This window comes from Amia ocellicauda, chromosome 20 (assembly GCF_036373705.1).
Source record: "Amia ocellicauda isolate fAmiCal2 chromosome 20, fAmiCal2.hap1, whole genome shotgun sequence".
Lineage (NCBI taxonomy): Eukaryota > Metazoa > Chordata > Actinopteri > Amiiformes > Amiidae > Amia > Amia ocellicauda.
Window position 1 is genome coordinate 17,741,147 of NC_089869.1, and position 12,456 is coordinate 17,753,602.

Consider the following 12,456-nt stretch of genomic DNA (forward strand, 5'->3'; position numbering starts at 1 on the left):
AATAACATGTTCATTTATATAAAGTAAAGATACTGGCTAGTATACTAACCAAAAATGCCCAGACATTAGGAAGAGGGATTAGAAATGCTTTTAATATAATATAGCTATATTTTTCATTTGCATATTAATATATTAATAATATATTTGCCAGTGCTGAACATGTGACATTTCTCTCACAACAAGCAACAAATAAGTAGGTTAACAGAGCACAATAAAGCCTAAAGGAATTACCAATTAAAATATAGACTTGAAATATACAAGCTGTTCATGCCTGATGATGTACTGGAAAATATCTGACACAAATATTGAACTCAATTAGAATTGAGATAAGTCATGCAGGGTCTGTACCTGTCAGGGGGGCACGGTGGGCACTGCAGAAGCTGGGGTTCGACCCACATCTCCTCCTATACATCCCCTAACTGTCTGGCCAACGTGATGAGTCACGGCTCGCAAATAACTGTTATCATGACATAATTGGGTTTTAAGGAGAAAAAGAGTACACGTGCAAACTGGCACCAAGCCATTCTACCTCTGAGGTCTCGACTCTTGAGTCAGATACACTGATCAGCTGTAGTTACAGAAGTATATATGTGGTCTCTAAATAGAAGACTTCCTCTTACAATCCACAAAGATTAGTGTGTCACAGACAGGGCAGGTTTAACAAGATCTCTTCTGTTTCCACATATCATAGGAAATCTGTCACCAGGTGGCAGACAAATGACCCATATTTGGCTTAAGTGTGACACACTCTAGAGTTGGTCACCTAGTTTAGTAAACTGATTAAGGCACAACACCTGCTTAGTGTCTGGCTTGCAGGCTGTGGAAAACACTGCAATAGAAAACAATTCCCAAACTAAAAAGTGATACTCTTCTTTTTGTATTATTTATTTCTCTCCTTTTGATCTAAAACAGAAACACAGCATCAATTAAATGAATTTTAAATATATACAATATCGCTAATAATATATTCTGTCAATCTTTTTTTCCAATTTACAGCATGGCACAAATACTGAAGGAGGACAGAGAACATTTTCAAGACTCCAATAAGGTACACACGCATATAAGAACAATTTAATGTTTTCAGATTCATATATTGCAATGGAGTATTCAATGGCGTCTGTCTGTCAGTTATTTACACACATAAACATAAGGATTTATTAAATATATCCAGACCTCTGAATAATTATGGGATGTTCATAAATTTCCTGGTTTCATTTCTGAAGTACCTTCTCTTATGTAAGATAACATGCCTGCTCAAATAGCCGGGAGACATTGTATAATAGAGTTTTCTACCTAATTAAAATCATAATTTGCTGACTGGCGAGTTAATCAAGTTAGTTCCATTTCTGTGACATATCCACTAGTCTTTTATCTGGTGGGTGTCCGCACTTTTCATTTCAAAGATGAAAGCAAAGCACCTATCCTGCAGGAGCTTACACACAGAAAGGTGTCCCGAAGTGAGACACGTCAGAGCTGCTCAATCACATCAAGCAGACTGTGAGGGCATTTTTAAATCGTGATTCTACTGCAGGAGTGGGGAGCGAAAATCTTACCTGCTGTACCCCTGCCAGGAAAATTGTCAATTTACTGTTTAAGCTCATTTATGAAGTGGTGAGGCTTCCAATTATCAGGAGATGTGTGTCCAGTTTTATTTTTAGAGTTGTACAATTTTATCAGTAAAAGCTCACGAAGAAAAGGAAACAAACCATTCCACTCTAATGGCTGAAATAATGTCAGTGTTTACAAGGGAGCTGGCGCTAGTCTGGGAAAAATAGGGGAAGTGTCGGAACAAAGCTGCATTTTTAAAATAGCAGCTGCTTCAAAAGCTTTTTATCCAATCTGCACTTGAAAATGAACAGTGCCCCGCGTACAGAAATGAGTCAACAGTGAACGTTTGTGTTCAGTCCTGCTACTTATGACTTGAAGTACTGCTGAAGACCTCCCACTTGTGCTCCTTTATGTTCATTGACTGTAATTACATTTAAGATTCAGACTTTTATTCATGACAGAGCTATTTTTTTTAATTGGACTAATTTGTCATCAAACAAATGTCAGTTTATTTGGTTACAGTCATAGAAAACTTCACCCTTATCAGTGTGATTGAAAATATCTAATATGACATCAAACTGAATTGATTGTATTCACTTACTTATTAATAAACACTTTTCAATAGTCATATTGGTATTTTTTAGTTCATCTGGTGATATTCTTGACATTTTTTCATCATGACCTTAATTAATTATATATTTAGTCAGTTTCCCCCATCATTCTCAAGCACAACTCATAAAGTTGATTAGTTTCACTTCCAGGAGGAAACGCTCCTCAGTTCAGCTGTCTTTCTGTTTGTGACAACTCATTCTAACAGAGATGTCAAGCTCTACCATTATCTTGTCTCACAGTTTACCTGGGCCGTAGCAAGGAGATATTTTTTCCCGAAAGCTCTCTGCTCAGTTGCTGTGATGTTAGCAGGGTGATGTTGTATGACAAACGTCAGCCTCCACCGAGTGCAGGTCAGCTGAAAGGTCGATGCTGACGTAGATGATGCACAGTGTGACTTTCTATTGCTAAACCCCACCTGGAAGACAGTGCTAAGAAAGGAACCAACTCATTCTCTCCATCCTGTCTTTCAATCCTTTTACTGTCATTTAGCATTAGCTTAAAATAAACATTTGAGATTGTAATGACAGGAGTTAGGATAATATATTTTAAAAAAGTGTTGATTTATTCTGTAATATCAATATGAATGGCTTCTATGGATTTAAAAACAAATATATATTGCTGTTACCAATTTGTATATATGTTAGCAATGCAATGTATAGATTACTAGAAAAGTATATGGGAAAAACCCATGCTCCCTTCCCCCTATATTGCTATATTTTAATTTCCCTAATCTAAATCTAAAAAAACAAGCATTTTTTTTAAAGTGTACATGTCAAAATATATAACTATCTATAAATACATACATGCATGTAAGAAAATACTCAATTTCTGCATTCATTTCTGCCTGTGTGAGCTGTTGTATTGAGCTGGGAGATGTGCGGCAGGCAGCGTGCGTTTTCCTGCGTACTACCGCGCAATCTGTCCGTCCCCGGGGGGCTGGGGAAAGAGGAGAGGATGGGGGGAGGAGAGGAGAGGAGAGGAGAGGAGAGGAGAGGGGTGGGAGGAGGGGAGGAGGGGAGGGCACACGACCGACTTGGACGTGACTCACTCAGCGTAGTGAGGTGAGCATCCTCAGAGAGGCAGCTCCTCTCGCCCAGGACAGGTTCAGAAAAGCAGGTGGGGGAAGAAAAATCAACTGAGCCAGAGCGCCGTGCATCATCAGCAACGGAGAGAACTACCTGAGCACGGCAGCTGAGACCCTGTCCTCTTTTTTTGCATTGTTGCATCCCCAGTTGAGGTGATCCTGCGGGGGGGACTGGGCTCCAGTCCGCAGCCGGCGCAAGCAGCCCTGCCCCTGCCGGACCCCCCGGCCGAGATGTAAGTGTGCTTCGTGTGTGTGTGTTGCCGCTGGAGCCTGTATCTGTGCTTGCTTGCTTTTTTTTATGAATGGGAACAGCTGGGAGGGGCCACGTCCTCACCAGATCATGTCGTCAATAGACTGAATGAAAGACTCCCACCAAGACGCAGGAAAACCCGCTGACGGCGCCGTGAGGCTACACATGCACCCCCGCACGCCCACCCACTCTCGCCGTCCTGCCCACCCCCTTTCAGATAATCTGGGTAGAGGACATTATCGCAGGGCTGCTGACGAAATCCCCGTTCCCACCACTACAAGTGTGCCATGCATAATCCATACCAATTAGGACTCCTGCAGCTGCACAGCCGCCAGTGGTGACACACAGATAACCGGCCGTGAGCATCCATGGAAGAGCAGCGCAGCCGATGCTGAGCAGCCCCAGGACCGGAGCCCCCCGGAGCGGACTGTGACCGAGTCAAGGCGCTATAAGATCCGCCGGAGAGCACCCAGCTCGCTGCACCGCGGAGGACTGACTCAAGCCACTATGTTCTGCTTCTGTTTGCAGAGCTCCTTTCTCAAGCTACAGGCCCTGGAAGTTGATCTCTGCTCCACATTTGTGCCATCACAGGAGGACGGTGCCCAGGGTCAGGGCAGCAAGGAGCAGAGCCTGCCAACTGCCCGCAGTGTCCAGGGAGAGGAGGGCAACGCTGGAGGTAAGAGGCAGGACCCATGGGTGCCTGTATTAGTTTCATTTCCTGTGAACAGCATTCTGGGTTTACACTGTATTTTCTTGAACACCACATGTATATTGATTCATTTGTGCTACTGAAAAGCACAGGCTTATATCAGTGCATGGTCTATTTATTGTTGATTTGATTGAGTTTCTCTCTCTGCTTTGGTCTAATGATATTTGATTATTTTACTTCTGATTATAAACGTGAATCTGCTTAATTCTTTTAACACCAGGCAGTGATTTCAAGCATGTAAAATTACATGATTGAGTCATGCTGGTCTTGATTTGCATATGTATATTTTTTTTTATAGCATGCATTATTCATTCATATTTTATGTCCATCCCAATGGATTGCTCCACTCCCTTACAATTTGATAGTAATGAACACAACAGAATTCAAACTGAACTCGATACAGTATTCTTTTAGATGTTTGATTGACTATCACACTAATTGGATCATTTTGACAATTCTAGGCACAGCATCCTCTTACTAGCCTTGTCATTTACCTACAAAGCCACATGGTCCTACAGTCTTGAATAAAATCCAGCTTCTATTAATAACCCTGTGCTTTTAAACATTCATAAAGCTGCTGATGTCTTCCTCTAGTTCCTGTGTGTCTCATTTTGTTTGATTTATTTAGTCGACACCAGTGGATTTCTGCTATTGCAGGATTAAATTCCCAGCTCCAATAATAATCTATCGAGTGTGGTCACAGTTGCAGTGGTGTATATGAAACACTCAAGGCTTTGACCTTTCATGTTCCTCCCACATACACACGCTTTCCTTCCCCTTGGGCTTGTCCTATTTCTCACGTCATATTAAATGCACGGGAATGGCATGCTTACATAAACTGTCTACCTACACCAATTACAGTATACTAGATAGAATACACAGGTGGTGTAAAAATGAATGTATGGACAATAGGTATTATTATTATTATTATTATTATTATTATTATTATTATTATTATTATTATTATTATTATTATTGCCCTGTGAGCGAAGTTTATGCTCAGAGATCCTGTCAGCGCATTCACTGTAGAGCTTGGAATCCAAATGACATGTTCTAATGCAAATCCCTTCATGCTTCATTCATTTGTTAGCACATCTATAAAACTCTTCCAGCATGATCCCAATATCCTCGTTTCAATAAGAGCTTGCATGCAATTTAGAAGTACTCCTTAGTCAGCAATAAAACATAATGACAGAAATATGTATTCAGTAATATTATGTATTGTTTGAATGAGGTGCACTTTTTCCTAATAAACGTATACTAGTATTTCAGTTACTGTAATCACTTAAGTATTATAGGACTGTCACAATATGTTTTGTGAGTACAATTTAAAGCCCAGCACAACAGGGGTCAATTATCTTGATAAGCAAGCAGCATTAGCATATGTGTAAAGTATTGAAGACAAGCAAGCTAAATGCTAGCCAGGCCAGCTAGTGATGCTGAATGAGTGTCCCCTCTTCAACATAAGAGTGCTCAGTGGGTAGAAGTAGCTGGTTAATTGCTCCTTATTCACAGCACTCTCTGTCGAGTTATTCATCTGATATGTCAGTGCTTCGGTGGAACAGTGGTTTAGGTAATGAATGACTGGCAGAGTGACTCAGTGGTCTGCAGTCACCCCCGATTGAAATGAGAGTTAACCCTTCAAGGTCTGAGAAGAAACAGATTGTTCTATTTCAGTGGTTCTCAATCCTGTCTTGGAGGACCACCTACCCTGTTGGTTTTTGTTCCAACCAATTACTTAATTGAACCCTTAATTTAACTGATAATTTCCTAAATCAGAGCCTTTAAATGATTTTTATCAGTAGGGGGTTTAAGTTCAGTATAAAATTGTATAAGGAAATCATTATCTTTTTAAGGAACCAACTTTTTATCAGTTACACAATTTAAAGAGTCAAATGTAAGCAAATTACTTCAATTAAGGGTTCAATTAAGTAATTGAGAGCTCGGTTGGAACAAAAACCAGCAAGGTAGGTGGTGCTCCAGGACCAGGATAGAGAACCACTGTTCTATATGAACTATGCTGCTAAGAGGGGATACTATATTTATGACTCCGCTTTTTCTTATAATAACCACTTCATTGCTGACTAATAAAAGTGTGATATTTAAAATATTGAAATAATATACAGACATTTTATTAGTATTTGTAGTCCAAAATTTAAATGTAGCAACTGCAACACTTTACAATCCTATCTACATTACCAATGTTTAATCAAAGCAGGTCTTGATTGTGATTTTAAATCACATTTGTGCAATTGCTTCATAGACACCCTTCATATTAAGTATTGACTGAACACCGAATGGAGTAGAATAACTCCTGGAATCCAGGCGTGTTCCTGCACGTTTCAGCTGGGATTTAACGTGATGCACCAAGATTCTGGCAGTGTAAAATCTGACGTAAGAACACATTTTTGTGCACCGCATGTGGAGTATGTCATGTTTAGGGGATGACTTAATTAATACATATCTATCTTCGATATACAAGATGATGTGGATTGATCAACTTTAAAAACATCCAGCTTGAATTCTGGCTTTCATTTTTTCTTTGTGTTGCTCCTGTTACTGTTTCCATGACTTGAGAAGGAAAACGTTCATAACAGCACATCTGTGAGGGAAAACTTAAAATAGAAACCAGTCCAGGGTTTATCTGCAGGAAGGTCATGCCTGCCTGGTTGTCAATATGGTCTCCAAATCCTTGTTTTCATCTTCCGAACGATTCGGTGCTCTGTTGCCTTGGTTACCCTGGATGTCGTGTGTTCTCCTGACAGAGCCGGTGACGGCCCTCAGACTCCCTCACCATGAAGCGGACAGTTCTGCGGAGTCCCAGCACGGGCCTGGGCCCAGCCGACTCCTACACTACATCACAGATGGAGACAGCCCCCTCCCGTCTCCCCGATGCCCCAGCTTCAGCCAAAGCCAGCGGTTCAACAGCGACCCAGAGTCTGCCCCATCACCACCGTGCTCCCAGCAGTTCATCATGTAAGGAAAAAGGCCATTGAATTACACGTGTGAATTCGGTGAACAGTTTAACGTAGGCTCATCTCACATAGCAGAGCCACAGACAGGGATAACCAATCCCCCAGAGATATTCCAGCAGACCCGAATAACAGAGCATCATCAGGTGAAGTTTTAACTTGAATACCTCCCTGATTGCAATCACAACTCGAGCTCTTTCCCTCTGACGTGCCGTAGTGTGGGTTCACTGCTGCCGTATTCATCAGGGACACCTCCTGGCAGCCGCAGTAATACTTTTCTTGAATCACGCCATCATTTCATCGAGAGGGGGGAGGGATTTGTGTGTGTGAGGAAAGTCCATTATCTGAAGATAAAAGCAGTAGAGGGAATCCATCTCTAAGGCTCCTGTAGTGCTGGATGTGCGGCCTTCTGTTGGGAGTCTTGATTAGATTTACAGTATTTCAGTAGACTTCGAGTGAATTAATGCATTTGTTTTATTCATAGAAAATATGCTGATGATGCTGATAATAATTGATGATAATGGTGCCACTCAAATATCTGCAGTGTATGGAAATTTGCGATGAGACAGAAATAGAGCTCTCATTTTGTATTATGATGTATTAACGTTTGAAAGACAGAAGGAACACAGACGTCTCTGGCTGCCCGGCTGTAGCGAGCGTGCCTGTTTTGTTTCCGCCAGGTCGCGGGGTATCGTCAGGGCTGACCCCTCAGAGGGCACGAAAGAGCCCCTATCGGTGCCACTGCTCACCAAACACATCCAGAACCTGAAGAAGAAAATCAGAAAGTTTGAGGAGAGATTTGAGCAGGACCGGAAATACAAGGTAAACAAACCGTGTCATTGCGATGGCAGAAATAAACTACAGAATAAATGACATGATTTTGTTCTTTATTATAGTACTGAAATTGTTAGGGTCTGACATTCTTGGCGTCAGAGAGCCGTAGACATCAATCAAATCAAACGCGAATGAGTTTCATCCTCTGGGTGAGAAGCTGGCCAAGGTCATCGCTCTTGTTTTCCAAGAGCCTGTTCAAGCACGACCGGTTCAGACCAGGGAAGCTGTAATTTACTGGAAGCTTTTACCTAATCTTCACTCCCCTGCCACTGGCCAGGAGTAACCTCCTCCGTGTCCACAGCGCTGGGGCTTTTTGTTCTCAGGAATCAAGACAAACGGGCAAAGCAAAGGAGTTGGCTCCCTCTGCAGGCTGCCAGCATCAGTAGCATCATGAGAGCACATTCTGCTTTTTCTTTTTTTCTCCAATGCGCAATGAAACTGAACTACGTCACCTCAGCACTGCAACCAGGCTGTCGATCCAATTGGCTGTTGATCTTAGGACAATACAGAATATTTCAGTCCTGTTAGAGAACATGCATTCTTTTCTATTTAGAATTGTAATTATTTTGGGAGTAAGAGAGATACATATATACACATAAATAGAAATGCATCCTGAGCCATATCTGTTAAGAATATTTGTTATTTATTCACAATGTCATGGTCACTGTTGTGTTTAGCCTGTATATTCAGACCCTGCTTGGGCTCCCCCTCTCTCCCAGCGCTCTTGTTTATGATGTCACTGATCTCAGGGGAATGGCTTTTTGTTACGTTCGCTCAAAGCAGCCTTTTCTATATGGATCTCCAGTGAGTAAAGGTCTCGTCGTTTTGTTCTCTTCCAGCCTTCACATAATGACAAGACTTCAAATCCAGAGATCGTCAAGCTAATGAACGATTTGGCCAAATCTCACAAACAACTAAAAGGTAAGCTTTTGATATTACATTTAAATATCTGAGCTATTATAATATCCTGGTTGACAGTTGCCCATTAAGCAGAATATTTGTAAAATTGGTATGTTTGTGTTTATACTCAGTTGATGTTTCCTTATACAGACCTCAAATTGAAACAGTCCGTGGAGGAGCTGAGAGATCAGAGCTCGGGTTTGCCGAGGGAGACGTGCAGGGTGGGCATTGACCTGCAGGGGGCAGCAGAGCAGCAGCACAAACCATCCTTAGAGGAGACAGTGGACTCTCTGCTGAAGAGACTGAAGGAAAAGCGACACGCACTCGGCCTTCCAGACAACATGAAGGTGCGGGGGTAGAGGGGGAACGATGGCCATGTCAGATTCAGTTCTTAACAAGTAAGCTGTCCCAGTCTGTATCCAAGTCTTATTTACTTCTGTACTTATTCTGCAGGAAATGGACCAAAAACAAATGGCACTGGAGAAAATTACTCTTCAGAAATGCTTGTTGTATTTCGAGAGTCTGCACGGGCGGCCGGTAAGCGTGTGACTTTTTACTTCACACTGAGGGACTATAAAACCAAACCTCTTCTGCTATTTTATTGAGAGCACTTCATTAGTGAGTAGCAGGAGTTCAAAACTGATTGTTTATCTGTCCTTCAGGGAACCAAGCAAGAGAGAAATCTCATGAAGCCCCTATACGACAGATACAGACTGATCAAGCAGATGCTGTACACAGCCCCCTCGATAACGACTATTGTGAGTCCACAGCCCACTGTTGTTTTGTAACACCACTGTTCTCAAGCACATGCAATCTAATCAGTGTGGATTTAGCCAGTTCAGTGCTTTTTAAGTTCACCCAGGTGGAGTTGCAGCCATACTTTAGTTGGCACAACATTTGCACGCAGTGTCAAATAACTGGTTAGAGCACTCAGTCGGGTGTTTTGAAGTCGTATGCTGTAGAGAAGTATCTTGGATATGGAAAGGAGTGAAATGAAAAAGCAGACAATAGTATTACTAATATAAAGAACGTTTAATTCCCTGTGCGCAGGAGGAAGAGGGTTCAGATGAGGAAAATATGCAGCACAGTCCTCTCCCGCCATCCAGAGCAATATGCCAGCCCGCCACCGAGGAGTCGCTGTGTCCCCAAGAAGAAGACAGCGAACCCGCCTTCGTGTCACCTCTGGACGAGATGAAAGCAGTCCGGCAGCCGGTCATCACCATGTCCAATTTACACGAAGCCTCCAAGTAAGAGTCCTCGATTTTACAAGAGAACTGCGGCTGTTATAAATGAGGGTCATGTAATGGCGCTGCACGAGTACAGAATGAAATGGCGCGACATTTGTTTTTCTTTTATATTAATTATACAGTGCCTTATACACTTAACGTCCAGGAATCCCAAAATTAGGCCTAGGTTTGTTTTTTCTCCTCACCAGTGTGCTTTAAAAATTGGTGAAACATTGATAAATGTGTGTCAAAATGACTAATTGCTTTGCTTTCTGCTCCAGTAAATACGTAACTAGTCGAAACGATATGTTAAGACACCGTATGACCAGGTCAGTGTGTTTAATAGGATCTCGGTCTATCCTTGGCTGCAGTGACTGATGCAATGCTTTTGATCAATGCACGGTAGACCACTGTACCTATACCTCTGGCACTGCAGGGGCCTGGCATGCCTCCGTTTACACTGCAGTTTATCCCGCAGATGTTCAACGGCCATGAAATGTTTTCCACACTATTCCCCTTGAGCCACCATGTTACACTGCTTCGGAAATGGTGGGTAGATTAACGGCCTCTGGCTTTGAAACTCCCTTAATGAGATCGGCACCAAATATCACTATATGTACTGGCACTTGTGGGTGACATTCACTAAACCCGACGTTCACATGGTGCAGTTCATCGCTGGTGGAGGGAGGCTTGCGCAGTGACGTCTGGGTAATTGAGCACGTGTGTAAACGGATTTGACAGCTCTACTGCGCAAGTGTCTTCGATGTCTTATTCAGCAGAGATGAAGTGATACTATTGTCACATTCATGCAAAGTAATACGCCGAGATGAAGGGTAAATTCTAGCAGAAACGGCCTAATTAATTGTTTGTTTTTATGTGAAAAAGACTGCAGACCTCAGCATCTTGTGTGCTAATAGTCTCATCTCGTCTGTTGTTTAAACCACTTTAGACCGGAGTTACTGGAGTACCTAAGAGAGACCAGAGCAGAGAAAAAGAGACTTCGCAAAGCTTTGAGAGAATTTGAAGAGCAATTTTTCAAACAAATGGGGAGGTAAGAATGGTCCAACAAAGGAAGCAATGAACTTAAATCTTGTTTTGTTTGTTTAATAGCTTATTAAGTCGGTCTTTTAGACAACTGTCTGGAAAACACACACACACACACAAATCAGTTGTTAAAATCACATGACAGCATCTGCTGCACACCCACTAAATACTGCACAGAATGATCTAGTAGTAACTATTAGTAAATAACTTTTGTACATAACTTGTATATTTATTAAAATACAGTTTTTTACGGGTTATGATCAATATCAATATATACTGACATTGGAAACTATTTTAATAAGGCAATTAAGGGGTTACAATTAGGTAAGACTCGGAGTTGTCTGCAGTTGATTTATCTGACATATGGTGGTGTTGTTTTTCTCTGAAAGGACGGCGCAAAAGGAGGATCGCATTCCTATGGCTGAAGAATACTACGAATATAAGAATATAAAAGCTAAGCTTCGATTACTGGAAGTTCTCCTAAGCAAACAAGAAGCGTCAAAGACTATTTGACAGAAGAAATTACTGCTTTATTTATTGACGGTTTTTTTTGTAAAGAATGGTAGGCATCTGAATTCCACAATATTTTCTACTTGCTTGTGCCATACAGACAACTATGATGCACTTTAATAAAAATCACCCTGGTTGACAAAATGAAGACGGCAAGAAATTCAATGGTTGCTAAGCAACGGACATTTGAAATGTCTCTTGTCGTTTGTGACGAAGCTGCAACATGCACTATGACTACTTACGTAGCTACTGTAGCTTTTAAATACTAGTTTATTCTGAAAATAATATTAGAAACAGAACAGATTTTTGTTACAAGAGTGGTATTCAATGATATGCTTAAATATGGCACTTTATTTTTACTCAAGGGGAAAATGTTTATTGCTTTTATTTTAAAACCAAAGTCAAATTAATATGCTATATTATCTGTTCTTGTACATGTCCTGCAATCTTAAATCTTACAACAAAAAATGCTTTCAATTTATCAAAAGAAAAAGGGATATGCAATCTATCCACTTGATTGTTTCTCTTGGAAAATGTATGGGGCATTTCAAATTGAAAGATATATTGTACCCCCTTCCACCATAATAAAACTGCGTTCACTTCGGTTCCGAATTCATTATAATCTCCACAAAAAGATATTCCAAAATGGTTCTGTAATTACAATCAATCCCTCTCATCTAGTGGTATGTAGCTCGTTAAACTGTAATTATAGTGTACGCTATATTACATATTAAGGATATAGGAAGGCTACTGCACATCCCTCATAA

General features: G+C 41.3%; 1 protein-coding gene across 1 annotated transcript; it reads left to right on the plus strand.

Annotated features, from left to right (window-relative positions):
• The first annotated feature begins 3,927 nt into the window (after positions 1-3,927).
• fam13c (family with sequence similarity 13 member C) lies at positions 3,928-11,692 on the plus strand. The gene is made up of 11 exons (XM_066693907.1): positions 3,928-4,170; positions 4,424-4,440; positions 6,854-7,179; positions 7,856-7,997; positions 8,849-8,930; positions 9,060-9,256; positions 9,363-9,446; positions 9,572-9,667; positions 9,960-10,156; positions 11,085-11,186; positions 11,569-11,692. Exons 1-11 carry the CDS (start codon positions 4,002-4,004, stop codon positions 11,690-11,692), a joined length of 1,536 nt encoding a protein of 511 aa, XP_066550004.1. The 5' UTR covers positions 3,928-4,001.
• Positions 11,693-12,456: the final 764 nt, after the last annotated feature.